Below are 16,039 nucleotides of genomic sequence, written 5' to 3'. Positions count from 1 at the left end.
TTTTAAAATTGCCAGATATGCCCATCGACATAAGTCATGTAATCTACGTTGGGAAAAATCTAGAATCTGATCACTTAATTTTACATCAATACGTAGAGGCATAGATCTCTAGATCCGCTCCCGAGATTGTGCATTATGTAGATTGATACACAGTGAATTTGTGCAGAGCTACAAGGATGTAAACTTCTTACAAATTTGGATATTATCCCAAACACAAGTATCTTAAAATGTGAATCATACGTGTGATGCTTGACACAATCAATTGTTTTGTTAGTTCCCAAGGGCGTAGATTGATAAACAGTGTTCGAGCTGCTAGGATTGTCGCCAGCATGAGTATCTTAAAATGTCAATCATAATGTGAGTCATACGCATGATGTAGGAATTGAATTGTAACAATCAAGTGAACAAAATGATTTATAGTCTTAATCCTATGATGAAACTTCCTCAATTCATATGCCATTTTATTTATAAAGATACAAATACTTCCTGCTTTTTATACTATCATATAAGCAGAATTTTTAGCGAGGATTTAATTTTGGCATTATTAGCGAGAGTGATGAAATCGCTAAAATTGAATATCGCTAACAATTTATTCCATATTGGAGCTAATAGTTATCCTTCCTGGGATTATGAAATCGCGAAAATTAGCTCTCGCTAAATGTAAATACCCAATTTTATGGGAAAATGGCTAAATTTGTGTCTCGCTAAAATTTCCACTTATGCGGATAATTACCTCTCCACTCATCTTATGGAGCCGTAAAACTGTTTGCCTTTGTCTTTGGACTATATGTACAGGAATGGATTGTGTCTACGTTACTTCCTCATTCGTGCATTACAAGCCGTGATTGTAATTGTTCTATTTCAGCGATAGAGGGCGAATATTACGCAGATTGTTCCAACAAGAATCTACAGAATGCACCAAACTTCTCAGAATCTACAGAATGCACCAAACTTCTCAAAATCTACAGAATGCACCAAACTTCTCAAAATCTACAGAATGCACCAAACTTCTCAAAATCTACAGAATGCACCAAACTTCTCAAAATCTACAGAATGCACCAAACTTCTCAGAATCTACAGAATGCACCAAACTTCTCAAAATCTACAGAATGCACCAAACTTCTCAGAATCTACAGAATGCACCAAATTTCTCAGAATCTACAGAATGCACCAAACTTCTCAAATTCAATTTGTGATCAACGCAAAATTGTAAATACTGCCGTAAAACGACAAAAAAAAAAAAAAATTGAAATGTCCGTGAATAAAAAAACCCGATACCTACAATAATGAATGAATATCTTTAAGATCTAAATTATTAGCTTTGAAGCCTGGGGTTTATCTCTGATGTACAAAATATGAAGAAGAAGAAAAAAAACAATGGATATTTTTGTACCATTCTACGCTGAAGTTGCATTTTAGAAAATTTTTATTTGTTTGTTTTGCGTCCCACCGGGAACTTTTCACTCATATTGAAATGCCTCCAACTGAAGTGCCACAAATGATTAGCGCTCAGTGTCGCAGCCGTGAGGGTTCTTTATAACGTGTCATGCCTGTCGCGATACGGGTCCTCCATGTTTTAAGGTTATACCCGAAAGACCCTTGACTTCCACTCTCTAAATGTAGAGTAGCCTAGTCAATCTAGCCATATATGAGCAAAACCTCAAACTAATTGCAACAGATATGAAATTTTGATTATTCATGCAAGAAAACACATGCAAACAACATATTAAAAGTCGGCTTTTGTATTTCAATGGGGAAATTGGAATTTTGGGGTAAAATAATGTGGGTTTTTTTCATGAAAAGCGTTTGTCGATTTCTCCACGGAGTTGAAGCGATTAGTGAATTTTTTTCGTATATGATTCAAAATATATACAGTTGGAAAAAAAATTGAAAGATTTCTTAAAGTATAAATTGATCAAGTACATGTTTATAATCGTATTTTCAAAATGTAACAAAATAAGATAAATTCTCACATTTCAGAAAATTGATATATTATAGAAATTATATTGTTTTAGGTCAATGAGATGTGCATATCGTACTTCGAGGGCTACCCTCGAAGTACGATATGCACATCTCATTGACCTAAAACTAGCTACTATCGTATTGATCAAGAAAATATGTCAATAATTGTGATATTATATGATCAAATAATTCAAAATTCAACTGCATTTGATTGGAAACTTTCAACAAATATCAATGACAACATGTGGAATAACACTGCTAATGTGACTGTAAAGAACGATAACTCTGGGTAGAGATTGAACAGTGTAAGGTGAAGATAACGAACAATGATCAATCTCGTAACTTCTCTAAGCAATACAAAACAGATAGTTGGGCAAACACGGACCCCTGGACACACCTGAGGTAGGATCAGGTGCCTAGGAGGAGTAAGCATCCCCTGTCGACCGGTCACGCCCGCCGTGAGTCCTATATCTTGATCAGGTAAACGGAGTTATCCGTAGTCAAAATCAGTGCGCCAAGAACGGTCTAACAATCGGTATGAAACACGTCAAACAACATTTTATTCAATGACAGGTTGTATTGGCAAACTAAATCGTTATAACGATCATAGAATTTGCGAAATACTGACTTTAAACGAGACTGTTGAGACCCCTGTACCATCAACTTGTTTGTCTGTAGCTTGCATCGATTTAAAAACTTACCATACGCAGAACGCAGTGTGCCGCAAGGATCAGTGCTGGGTCCCAAATTCTATACAATGTACACAAAACCAATTGGTTCCATCTGTAGATATCATGGACTTGATCACCATTTTTACGCTGATGACTCTCAGCTTTATCTGTCTTTTAAACCTACGGGCATAGCTACACAGGCAGAGACATTACATCGTATTGAGCGTTGTCTATATGATATCGTGTTTTGGATGCATGGCAATCTGTTGAAACTCGACACGGATAAGACCGAGGTCATTGTGTTTGCATCTGGTCGTAATGCAAATCTCATTAGAAACATTTCAGTGACAGTAGGTGACTCACAAATTAATCCTTCAACCTGCGTTCGAAATATTGGTGTCATGTTTGACTCCAAGATGGATATGGAGAAACAAGTGAACTCTGTCAGCAGATCTTGTTATGCACAGTTGCGGCAAATAAGCCATATCAGAAAATTTTTAACAACAGAAGCAACTAAATCTCTTGTGAACTCCCGAGTTACATCAAGGTTGGATTACTGTAACGCTCTCCTGGTTGGTGTTCCAAAGAAAGTCCTGAGCAAGCTCCAACATATTCAGAACACTTCCGCACGTCTCATATCCAGAACCTCTCGTTACAACCATATCACTCCAATACTGAGATAGGACACAATATAAGATACTTACTTATACTTACAAAGCCTTACATGATGAGTGCCCAATTTATATCAAACGATTACTAGAGGTATATAAGCCTACCCGAAATCTTAGGTCTATAAAACAATTGATCACTCTAGTTGTTCCAAAAAGTCGAACCGTAACGTACGGGGATCGGTGTTTCAGAACAATAGCTCCAAAACTGTGGAATGCCCTCCCAGAACATGTAAGGGACTGTAGAACACTGTGTGCATTCAAGAAGTCACTGAAAACACATTTTTCCCATCAAGTTTTCTAGGACTAGTTTCTATCATTTCAGTCATTCGTGTTTACTGTTGGGAGACCTGATCACCAAAGACCATGAAGATATTGTCATTGAGGAACTCTAGCATATGTTTTATTTCAACTTCAGAGTACTTGTGCGTGCAATCAGAGTGGTGTTTAACAAAATAATTTTGGATGGCTGATCACTAGATATGAATATTTCCGTTTTCCATTTTTGTTGAAGAAGCAACTGTCTATATTGTCAAAAAATATAGTCTATAATTTATCGTGAGGAATGGTCGTGTAAAGTGTTTAAATGTCAAACGTTTGCATGTTGTTGATATGAAAAAAAATAATTGCGATTTTAAGTTTTCTAAAAGTTCTTTAGTTTTTTAGAATCCACAATGTACATAAGGTATTCATGCACGTTCACGTTGTCTCCAAACCAACTGATAAAGAAAATATCATTGCAATAGGTAATACTGCATTTAAATGCAATTCTTGAACACAATGACCAATACTTTGTTTAAACCAACCACTTTGATATGCACAATATTTCCCCGATTTTGCTGAAATTTCAATGATCAGAGATTAAGAACTATTTGCATTATCTTGCGTATGTACTCAAAATCTGAAGTGGAGTGCCGATGATAAGGGTCTTCTCGCTATAGCGAGTCGACTAAAAAATCAAATCTTATCACTTCGACAGCACTTGTAGGTAGATATAATGTTCCATTTTTTCTGGTTTGTTTGAAAGACATTTTATTATCTACATTTATCTGCATTTTTAAAAAAATATATAAATGCTTTCAAGTACGTAAAATTAAAATATTATTGACTTTTAAGTTATTTACCATAAACATACACCCAACAGCTGACGGTCACCTGACCTTGAGATTTCTAAATTTCATATATGTGCGATGGTAAAGCATACAGGTTCACATCTTGCTTAATGATGTAAGTAATTACATTTAAGTGAAAAGTTACTGAAAAGTTGTATTACATTTTATTAACATTTTTCAGATCCTCATGATAAATGTCACAGAGAGACTGCCGTATGTGTTCGCTCCGTTCCCGATCCGGTACTGAGGCAGTGTACAGTTCTATTCCGTCATTAGTTTTCGACTGCTTCCTCTTCACCTTCAGTTCTTTGATCACAGACAACAGTTCTTGTTTAAACCTGGGATCACACTTCTGTCAATCAGAAAAGAACCTGTGTATAGTGACTGTTACAGCAACATGAAGGTATACGTAAAACTGTAGTTGTGTAAAGCAATATAATGGTTGTTTGTTCGTTTTATGTATCGTGGAGAACTTGTTACAGGTATTGAGTACTGAGACGTCACTAGCGATAGGTGAAGTACTACAAATCTAAACTCTATGCTTATCGCTCCGCGCCGTAGCCGTAAGGGTTCTTATGCAGTACCACATTTTGCTGAATATCATTCCCTTTTTATAAACTTCCGAATAACAATAAAAATCTCCTATTAGCAAAGGAAAATAATTTCATTAAACTTTTTTAACCAAAACTTAATCATAAATTGGTTTTTGATGCGTTTAATCTATGTACATTATTATTTATACTTTATTATTTTGGTGCAATGAGTGCATGATGAATCATCAACACCGCTGCCTGACGTTATTATGACGTTTGTTTTTCTCACCGTGTCACTGTCAAACATTCAACACAAACTGCCTGAAGAGCTGTAAGGCGAAAGTACTAGGCAAGAACTGATCATTGAATAATATGTGATAATTTTGGATTCTATTCTTTTAAACTATATATATATATAGAGAGAGAGAGAGAAAGAGAAAGAGAGAGAGAGAGACATACAGACCAGTCACAGTGACAGAACGTTGGCTTCATAACAAGAGGTTCATGAGATTGAACCCTGCTCATGCCATAGCTTCATCAAACCCAATACATTCACATATGAAGTAATAGCGCTTTCTCCAAACGCTCGGTATTTAGAAGCGAGAATCACAGGTCTTTCTGATATAACCTTAAAAACGGAGGTCCCGTGTCGTTACAGGCGTCGACAAAGAACCCTCACTGCTACGGCCCTGAGCACTAAGCATAGGTCTAAATATGTGGTGCGCAACTTACAGCTGGTGACCTCTCAATATGAGTGAAAGATTCTCAATGGGACGTCAAATAACCAACCAACCATTTATAGTAAAGACACTGACATTAAACAATCTGTTATATTGAAGTCACTGACATTAAACTATCTGTTATATTGAAGTCACTGACATTAAACTATCTGTTATATTGAAGTCACTAACATTAAACTATCTGTTATATTGAAGTCACTGACATTGAACTATCTGTTATTTTGAAGTCACTGACATTGAACTATCTGTATATTGAAGTCACTGACATTGAACTATCTGTATATTGAAGTCACTGACATTGAATTATCTGTATATTGAAGTCACTGACATTAAACAATCTGTTATATTGAAGTCACTAACATTAAACTATCTGTATATTGAAGTCACTGACATTGAACTATCTGTTATATTGAAGTCACTGACATTAAACTATCTGTTATATTGAAGTATCTGACATTAAACTATCTGTATATTGAAGTCCCTTACATTAAACTATCTGTTATATTGAAGTCACTGACATTAAACTATCTGTTATATTGAAGTCACTGACATTAAACTATCTGTTATATTGAAGTCTCTGACATTAAACTATCTGTATATTGAAGTCCCTTACATTAAACTATCTGTTATATTGAAGTCACTGACATTAAACTATCTGTTATATTGAAGTCACTGACATTAAATTATCTATACATTGAAGTCACTGACATTAAACTATATGTTATTTTGAAGTCGCTTACATTAAATTATCTGTATATTGAAGTCCCTTACATTAAACTATCTGTTATACTGAAGTCACTGACATTGAACTATCTGTCATATTGAAGTCACTGACATTAAACTATCTGTTATATTGAAGTCACTGACATTGAACTATCTGTCATATTGAAGTCACTGACATTAAACTATCTGTTATATTGAAGTCCCTTACATTAAACTATCTGTTATATTGAAGTCCCTTACATTAAACTATCTGTTATATTGAAATCACTGACATTAAACTATCTGTTATATTGAAGTCACTGACATTGAACTATCTGTTATACTGAAGTCACTGACATTGAACTATCTGTTATATTGAAATCACTGACATTAAACTATCTGTTATATTGAAGTCACTGACATTGAACTATTTGTTATACTGAAGTAATTATAAATCCACAGTAACATTATTGATATGGTTCGATATCGGTTATATTGAACTTTGGATATAATGTTGAATTCAAGTTGGTTCCCTGAATTTTATTAAATCTGGAGTAATCTCGGTTGAGATTCGGCTTGGCTGAATATTTGGACTGATGCCTTCACCGAATCTCGGAGCAGTCCTTCATAATTTGTGTCTGGAAATTTACTTTCAGCTTCAGCTGGTTCTAACAATTAATGTGCACTTAGTTAATTCAACCAAACCGAATCTCAGCCGAGATTACATCTGGAGTAGATAGCCTCTTACCTGGGGAAAACACATCACAATATTTGTAGTTTTACTGTCTGTATTCACAATCACTAGGGGCTTATCAACTTCTAATTTCTTCAGTGCTTTTTTGATCTGCAAAAAGGAAAAAATTGAAGTCATGCAACATCTTCCAAAAGTTTCAAAGATAAAGACCAACCAAGCATGATAAAATACATGCTCATATTTAGACAAAACTATTCTATAAGAAAAGCAAGTAGGATTGAGAGAAAATCTGGAAATGATTCAAACCACTTTAACAAAATCTCATACCACATTCAGGTTTCCATAATCAATGTTTAACAGTATCCAGTCAGCCAAGTCCTGATGAGAATTGTGTATTTCCTATTAAAGAAAGAAAGGTTAATCCGGGCAACATGTCTAGAGTGGAGGGGGGGGGGGGGGGGGGGGGGGGGGGAGAATTGATGTATGCATTGTATTCACAGGAAATACATGTAGATATCTATATCTATTAAACTGATCAGTGTGTCTACATGTAAATTAATCTCCCTTGAACACTTGACTTATCATATCCTTTATGATTTAGAAACTGGAACTACAGGGGGAAAAAAACAACCAAATGACAAAAGAACATGCAGTTCATGTAGTACATGAAGCCAATAGCACTGTATGGAAAAATATTTTTGATTAATGCCTTTCCACTCTGTACTTGGTTACTGTCAACCTTGCTATGTTATCATAATTAAACTATGTGTGTGAATGTATGTATGAATTATCAGATACTAAAATTTGCACCAAAAAAAAAAAATAATACTGATAGACTGAGACTGTCCCAGATTATCAGTTTTTGCTCTTAATGTGGACCAGGAAGTTTATCAATTTTTGACAATTGACCTTAAAGTGTGTTTACCTACTCTCAGTTTCGCCTGAAGTCTATTGATTTCCATCATTGCGAGCCACGGCTGTACAGGAGAGGAGTGTACAGTTCAGCCGCGGCTTGCGACAACGATTTATTTTAAGAGGGTAAACTCTCTAAGTTTCTCCTCGATAAGTTTAATGATTTTAGGAGGGGAAGCTTGTTTAAATTTCTCAATTTACTGAATTTGACTTTCTTTGGGTTACTTTTGTACTCTATAATTACTTTTGTCTGTCTCTCCTCCTGGAGTTTGGTCAGCTGTAGTTCTAATGATCTATAATTACTTTTGTCTGTCTCTCCTCCTGGAGTTTGGTCAGCTGTAGTTCTAATGATCTATAATAACTTTTGTCTGTCTCTCCTCCTGGAGTTTAGTCAGCTGTAGTTCTAATGATCTATAATAACTTTTGTCTGTCTCTCCTCCTGGAGTTTGGTCAGCTGTAGTTCTAATGATCTATAATAACTTTTGTCTGTCTCTCCTCCTGGAGTTTAGTCAGCTGTAGCGCTGATGATCTATAATTACTTTTGTCTGTCTCCCCTGGAGTTTAGTCAGCTGTAGTTCTAATGATCTATAATAACTTTTGTCTGTATCTCCTCCTGGAGTTTAGTCAGCTGTAGTTCTAATGATCTATAATAACTTTTGTCTGTCTCTCCTCCTGGAGTTTAGTCAGCTGTAGTTCTAATGATTTATAATTACTTTTGTCTGTCTCTCCTGGGGTTTAGTCAGCTGTAGTTCTAATGATCTATAATTACTTTTGTCTGATCTATAATTACTTTTGTCTGTCTCTCCTCTTGGAGTTTGGTCAGCTGTAGTTCTATTGATGTATAATTACTTTTGTCTGTCTCTCCTCCTGGAGTTTGGTCAGCTGTAGTCCTAATGATCTATAATTACTTTTGTCTGTCTCTCCTGGAGTTTAGTCAGCTGTAGTTCTAATGATCTATAATTACTTTTGTCTGTCACTCCTCCTGGAGTTTGGTCAGCTGTAGTTCTAATGATCTGTAATAACTTTTGTCTGTCTCTCCTCCTGGAGTTTAGTCAGCTGTAGTTCTAATGATCTATAATTACTTTTGTCTGATCTATAATTACTATTGTCTGTCACTCCTCCTGGAGTTTGGTCAGCTGTAGTTATAGTTATTATGGGGTGTGAAGTGTGTTTACCTTCCCAAGTCTTTCCTCGCATAGTTTGTTGAGCTTCGTAGTGATGATGTGTCCGATTTGATTGAGTCTGTTTTCTACATTCTCTCTCTCCAGTTTGGGCAGTACATCACCCCACATCATCTGAAATACAATAGTACCACTTGTCTTACAATGATCATCAGAACTATGTCAGATTTCCATCACAAATACAGCTTACTCAACTTATCATGAAATCAGCTACTAAGAAATATTGATTGTTTTGAATAAAAATACCCCCCCCCCCCCCCCCCCCCCCCCCCCCCAAGCCCCAGTATTCTTTTTTCTTGCTTTAGAATATCAGTTAATTTGAAATGGTTATACAGTGAAACCTGTCCAATCGAACATGTACTGGGAGACAAATATTTTGTCACAATACACACTGTATCAGAAAAAACAGTGTGTCAGAATATACAGTGTGTCAGAATACACAGTGTAAAAACAATGAAAATATGAAATTGAGAATTGAAATAGGGGTTGGAATGCCCAGTGATTGTCAATCTAATGAAAATTAGCTTACAGTGAAAACTGCCTAATCTGATACCCATCCAATCACTCAATCTAATGAAATTTAGCTGTTTTGAATATTGTCAATCTAATGAAATTAGCTGTTTTGAATCTGCTACGGCTTCGAGAAGCGGTAGTGGATTCAAAACAGCTAATTTTAATTAGATCGAGTGATTGGATGGGTATCAGATTAGGCAATTTTCACTGTAAGTCCATTATATTGGTCAATCCACAATCATGCATGTAGGTAGGTTTCCCCGAGACCAGTTCTATGTGTGAGGTGTATTCATTGCATAATTTTATATTAACAGTGAAATTTAGATCTTGTTGTTCATTGATCAATGTCTAGTCTTGGGACATCATGAGAGTATTTTGAATAATAATTGTAAATTTGTTTATGTTTATTTGAATACAGATCATGATGATTTATTATACAGTTAACATGATGATTTGTTATTATACAGTTAACATGATGATTTGTTATACAGTTAACATTATGATTTGTTATTAAGTTAACATGATGAATTGTTATACAGTTAACACGATGATTTGTTATACAGTTAACACGATGATTTGTAATTATACAGTTAACATGATGATTTGTTATTATACAGTTAACATTATGATTTGTTATTAAGTTAACATGATGAATTGTTATACAGTTAACATGATGATTTGTTATACAGTTAACACGATGATTTGTAATTATACAGTTAACATGATGATTTGTTATACAGTTAACATGATGATTTGTTATTCAGTTAACACGATGATTCGTTATACAGTTAACATGATGATTTGTTATACAGTTAACACAATGATTTGTTATACAGTTAACATGATGATTTGTTATACAGTTAACACGATGATTTCTTATACAGTTAACATGATGATTTGTTATTATACAGTTAACATGATGATTTGTTATACAGTTAACATGATGATACAGATAACATGATGATTTGTTATTCAGTTAACATGATGATTTGTTATACAGTTAACATGATGATTTGTTATTCAGTTAACATGATGATTTGTTATACAGTTAACATGATGATTTGTTATACAGTTAACATGATGATTTGTTATACAGTTAACACAATGATTTGTTATACAGTTAACATGATGATTTGTTATACAGTTAACATGATGATTTGTTATACAGTTAACACAATGATTTGTTATACAGTTAACATGATGATTTGTTATACAGTTAACATGATGATTTGTTATACAGTTAACATGATGATTTGTTATTCAGTTAACATGATGATTTGTTATACAGTTAATATGATGATTTGTTATACAGTTAACACAATGATTTGTTATACAGTTAACATGATTTGTTATTATACAGTTAACATGATGATACAGTTAACTTAATGATTTGTTATACAGTTAACACGATGATTTGTTATACAGTTAACACGATGATTTGTTATACAGTTAACACGATGATTTGTTATTCAGTTAACATGATGATTTGTTATACAGTTAAGATGATGATTTGTTATACAGTTAACACGATGATTTGTTATACAGTTAACATGATGATTTGTTATTCAGTTAACATGATGATTTGTTATACAGTTAAGATGATGATTTGTTATACAGTTAACATGATGATTTGTTATACAGTTAACATGATGATTTGTTATTATACAGTTAACATGATGATTTGTTATACAGTTAACATGATGATTTGTTATACAGTTAACACGATGAGTTGTTATTATACAGTTAACATGATGATTTGTTATTATACAGTTAACATGATGATTTGTTATACAGTTAACATGATGATACAGATAACATGATGATTTGTTATTCAGTTAACATGATGATTTGTTATACAGTTAACTTAATGATTTGCTATACAGTTAACACGATGATTTGTTATACAGTTAACACGATGATTTGTTATACAGTTAACACGATGATTTGTTATTCAGTTAACACGATGATTTGTTATACAGTTAACACGATGACTTGTTATACAGTTAACACGATGATTTGTTATGCAGTTAACATGATGAGTTGTTATACAGTTAACATTATGATTTGTTATTATACAGTTAACATGATGATTTGTTATACAGTTAACATGATGATTTGTTATTATACAGTTAACATGATGATTTGTTATTATACAGTTAACATGATGATTTGTTATACAGTTAACACGATGATTTGTTATTATACAGTTAACACGATGATTTGTTATACAGTAAACATGATGATTTATTATTCAGTGAACATGATGATTTGTTATACAGTTAACATGATGATTTGTTATTATACAGTGAACATGATGATTTGTTATTATACAGTTAACATGATGATTTGTTATTATACAGTTAACATGATGATTTGTTATACAGTTAACATGATGATGTTATACAGTTAACATGTTGATTTGTTATTATACAGTTAACATGATGATTTGTTATACAGTTAACATGATGATTTGTTATACAGTTAACACGATGATTTGTTATACAGTTAACACGATGATTTGTTATACAGTTAACACGATGATTTGTTATTATACAGTTAACATGATGATTTGTTATACAGTTAACATGATGATTTGTTATTATACAGTTAACACGATGATTTGTTATACAGTTAACATCATTTGTTATACAGTTAACATGATGATTTGTTATACAGTTAACATGATGATACAGTTAACATGATGATTTGTTATTATACAGTTAACATGATGATTTGTTATTATACAGTTAACATGATGATTTGTTATACAGTTAACATGATGATTTGTTATTATACAGTTAACATGATGATTTGTTATACAGTTAAAATGATGATTTGTTATACAGTTAACATGATGATTTTTTTATACAGTTAACATGATGATTTGTTATTATACAGTTAACATGATGATTTGTTATACAGTTAACACGATGATTTGTTATACAGCTAACACGATGATTTGTTATACAGTTAACATCATTTGTTATACAGTTAACATCATTTGTTATACAGTTAACATGATGATTTGTTATACAGTTAACATGATGATACAGTTAACATGATGATTTGTTATTATACAGTTAACATAATGATTTGTTATTATACAGTTAACATGATGATTTGTTATACAGTTAACATGATTTGTTATACAGTTAACATGATGATTTGTTATTATACAGTTAACATGATGATTTGTTTTTATACAGTTAACATGATGATTTGTTATACAGTTAACACGATGATTTGTTATACAGCTAACACGATGATTTGTTATACAGTTAACATGATGATTTGTTATTATACAGTTAACATGATGATTTGTTTTTATACAGTTAACATGATGATTTGTTATACAGTTAACACGATGATTTGTTATACAGCTAACACGATGATTTGTTATACAGTTAACACGATGATTTGTTATGCAGCTAACACGATGATTTGTTATGCAGCTAACACGATGATTTGTTATGCAGTTAACACGATGACTTGTTATACAGTTAACACGATGATTTGTTATGCAGTTAAGACGATGATTTGTTATACAGTTAACACGATGATTTGTTATACAGTTAACACGATGATTTGTTATACAGTTAACACGATGATTTGTTATACAGTTAACACGATGATTTGTTATGCAGTTAACACGATGATTTGTTATACAGTTAACACGATGATTTGTTATGCAGTTAAGACGATGATTTGTTATACAGTTAACATGATGATTTGTTATACAGTTAACACGATGATTTGTTATACAGTTAACACGATGATTTGTTATACAGTTAATACGATGATTTGTTATTATACAGTTAACATGATGATTTGTTATACAGTTAACATGATGATTTGTTATTATACAGTTAACACGATGATTTGTTATACAGTTAACATCATTTGTTATACAGTTAACATGATGATTTGTTATACAGTTAACATGATGATACAGTTAACATGATGATTTGTTATTATACAGTTAACATGATGATTTGTTATACAGTTAACATGATGATTTGTTATTATACAGTTAACATGATGATTTGTTATACAGTTAACATGATGATTTGTTATTATACAGTTAACATGATGATTTGTTATACAGTTAACATGATGATTTGTTATACAGTTAACATGATGATTTTTTTATACAGTTAACATGATGATTTGTTATTATACAGTTAACATGATGATTTGTTATACAGTTAACACGATGATTTGTTATACAGCTAACACGATGATTTGTTATACAGTTAACATCATTTGTTATACAGTTAACATGATGATTTGTTATACAGTTAACATGATGATACAGTTAACATGATGATTTGTTATTATACAGTTAACATAATGATTTGTTATTATACAGTTAACATGATGATTTGTTATTATACAGTTAACATGATGATTTGTTATACAGTTAACATGATGATTTGTTATACAGTTAACATGATGATTTGTTATTATACAGTTAACATGATGATTTGTTTTTATACAGTTAACATGATGATTTGTTATACAGTTAACACGATGATTTGTTATACAGCTAACACGATGATTTGTTATACAGTTAACATGATGATTTGTTATTATACAGTTAACATGATGATTTGTTTTTATACAGTTAACATGATGATTTGTTATACAGTTAACACGATGATTTGTTATACAGCTAACACGATGATTTGTTATACAGTTAACACGATGATTTGTTATGCAGCTAACACGATGATTTGTTATGCAGCTAACACGATGATTTGTTATGCAGTTAACACGATGATTTGTTATGCAGTTAACACGATGATTTGTTATGCAGTTAAGATGATGATTTGTTATACAGTTAACATGATGAGTTGTTATTCAGTTAACATGATGATTTATTATTCAGTTAACACGATGATTTGTTATACAATAACAACCCTCTGACACCTTACTGTGTTAATTGTCTTCACCATAGTCTCCCACTTGTCTTGTCCCTTATCATGTTTTACAGCTGTTTCCAACTCCCCCATGACACGGATGAGTTTATCTCCATTTTCCTGTGCCTGTAGATAGAGAGAAAATTTGTAGTATCCATTAATTATCTCTGAAGAAACATTGATCTTTCAAAATGAATATCTTTGATTTTTTTTATGTAAACTACACAAATAATTTCTATATTAATGTACAAAATGCAATATTCTGAGATAATTCCCACTATGTGATTCTCCTCCTAGCTTTTTTACTTTATATTGTCATAATGAATAGGAATTGATCATCTTAAAATATAGATATCAATACTTTGTCAAAACCAATCAAAGAAAAATAATGCTACACAGTGGATATATATGCATGTATTCTTAGACTGGTCTCATTTTTTGAAAAGCTGGAAATGCATACTCTCAGTGAATGATTCTTATTTTGTTAAGCATGGTACTTCCTATCTGTAATTCTTTTCATAAAACGGTGTCATTGAAGTCAAAATGGCGGTTTGATATGGAGAACGTACAATTTCACAAAATATAATTATAATAGCTGACGTAGAAAACATTCAACAGTTATAAAACCACCACATATTTGTTCCAAGTTACAAAATTGATTCTAATGATGTGTATAATTTTACGCTCCATTATTTTTACTGGAGTATCATTTTTATAAGATTTCAAGTTGATGTTGACTGGAGTTTTATTTCTTGACAATATGATTTCGAGTTGATGTTGACTGGAGTATCATTTTTATAAGATTTCAAGTTGATGTTGAATGGTGCATTATTTTTCTTAAGATTTCAAGTTGAAATTGATGAGTTTTATTTTTATAAGATTTCGAGTTGATATTGATGAGTTTTATTTTTATACAATTTTAAGTTGATGTTGAGTTTTATTTTTATAAGATTTCGAGTTTATTCTTATGAGTTTTATTTTTATAAGATTTTGAGTTGACGTCGAAGTGAACGTTGTTGTAGAAGTAAAGCTAACCTTTCTGGCTAGTTGATGTTGACAGGAGTATTATTTTTATGATTTCAAGTTGCTATTGACTGGAGTTTGACTTCTATATGATTTCGAGTTGATGTTGAACGGTGCATTATTTTTATAAGAATTCGAGTTGATGTTGATGTGAACAACCTTTCTGATGTTGATCAGAGTATTAAAACGTGAACTCTGTTGTAGAAGTAATTAGCTAACCTTTCTGGCGAGTTCCCCAGTAACACAGTACACAGATTTTCTCCCTTGACCTACACCTTTTAGTTTCTCTATACAAAAATCTCCAATATCTCCTGTATTGTGAACATGTCTGAAAAAAAAGTTTCTTGGTCTTACAGTGAGTAAATGCATATACAGACAAAAACACACAAGAACAAAAAGAAAAGCTTTG

At 32.4% G+C, this 16,039-nt stretch overlaps 1 protein-coding gene across 1 annotated transcript in view; it reads right to left on the bottom strand.

Moving 5' to 3' along the window:
• Positions 1 to 4,561: 4,561 nt before the first annotated feature.
• Positions 4,562 to 16,039, bottom strand: part of LOC125652262 (alanine--tRNA ligase, cytoplasmic-like) — a 35,130-nt gene continuing 23,652 nt past the window's right edge. Inside the window, exons 17-22 of the mRNA XM_048881314.2 lie at positions 15,850 to 15,958; positions 14,623 to 14,733; positions 9,170 to 9,289; positions 7,410 to 7,481; positions 7,137 to 7,232; positions 4,562 to 4,765 (exon numbers count right to left, since the gene is read on the bottom strand). Of these exons, the coding sequence (XP_048737271.2) occupies positions 4,571 to 4,765; positions 7,137 to 7,232; positions 7,410 to 7,481; positions 9,170 to 9,289; positions 14,623 to 14,733; positions 15,850 to 15,958 (703 nt within the window). The 3' untranslated portion in view covers positions 4,562 to 4,570. The remainder of the gene's footprint in view (positions 4,766 to 7,136; positions 7,233 to 7,409; positions 7,482 to 9,169; positions 9,290 to 14,622; positions 14,734 to 15,849; positions 15,959 to 16,039) is intronic.

Source organism: Ostrea edulis, chromosome 5 (genome assembly GCF_947568905.1).
Source record: "Ostrea edulis chromosome 5, xbOstEdul1.1, whole genome shotgun sequence".
In the NCBI taxonomy this organism is placed as follows: Eukaryota; Metazoa; Mollusca; class Bivalvia; order Ostreida; family Ostreidae; genus Ostrea; species Ostrea edulis.
Note: the sequence above shows the minus strand (reverse complement) of the source record. Positions and strands in the feature narration are given on the sequence as shown.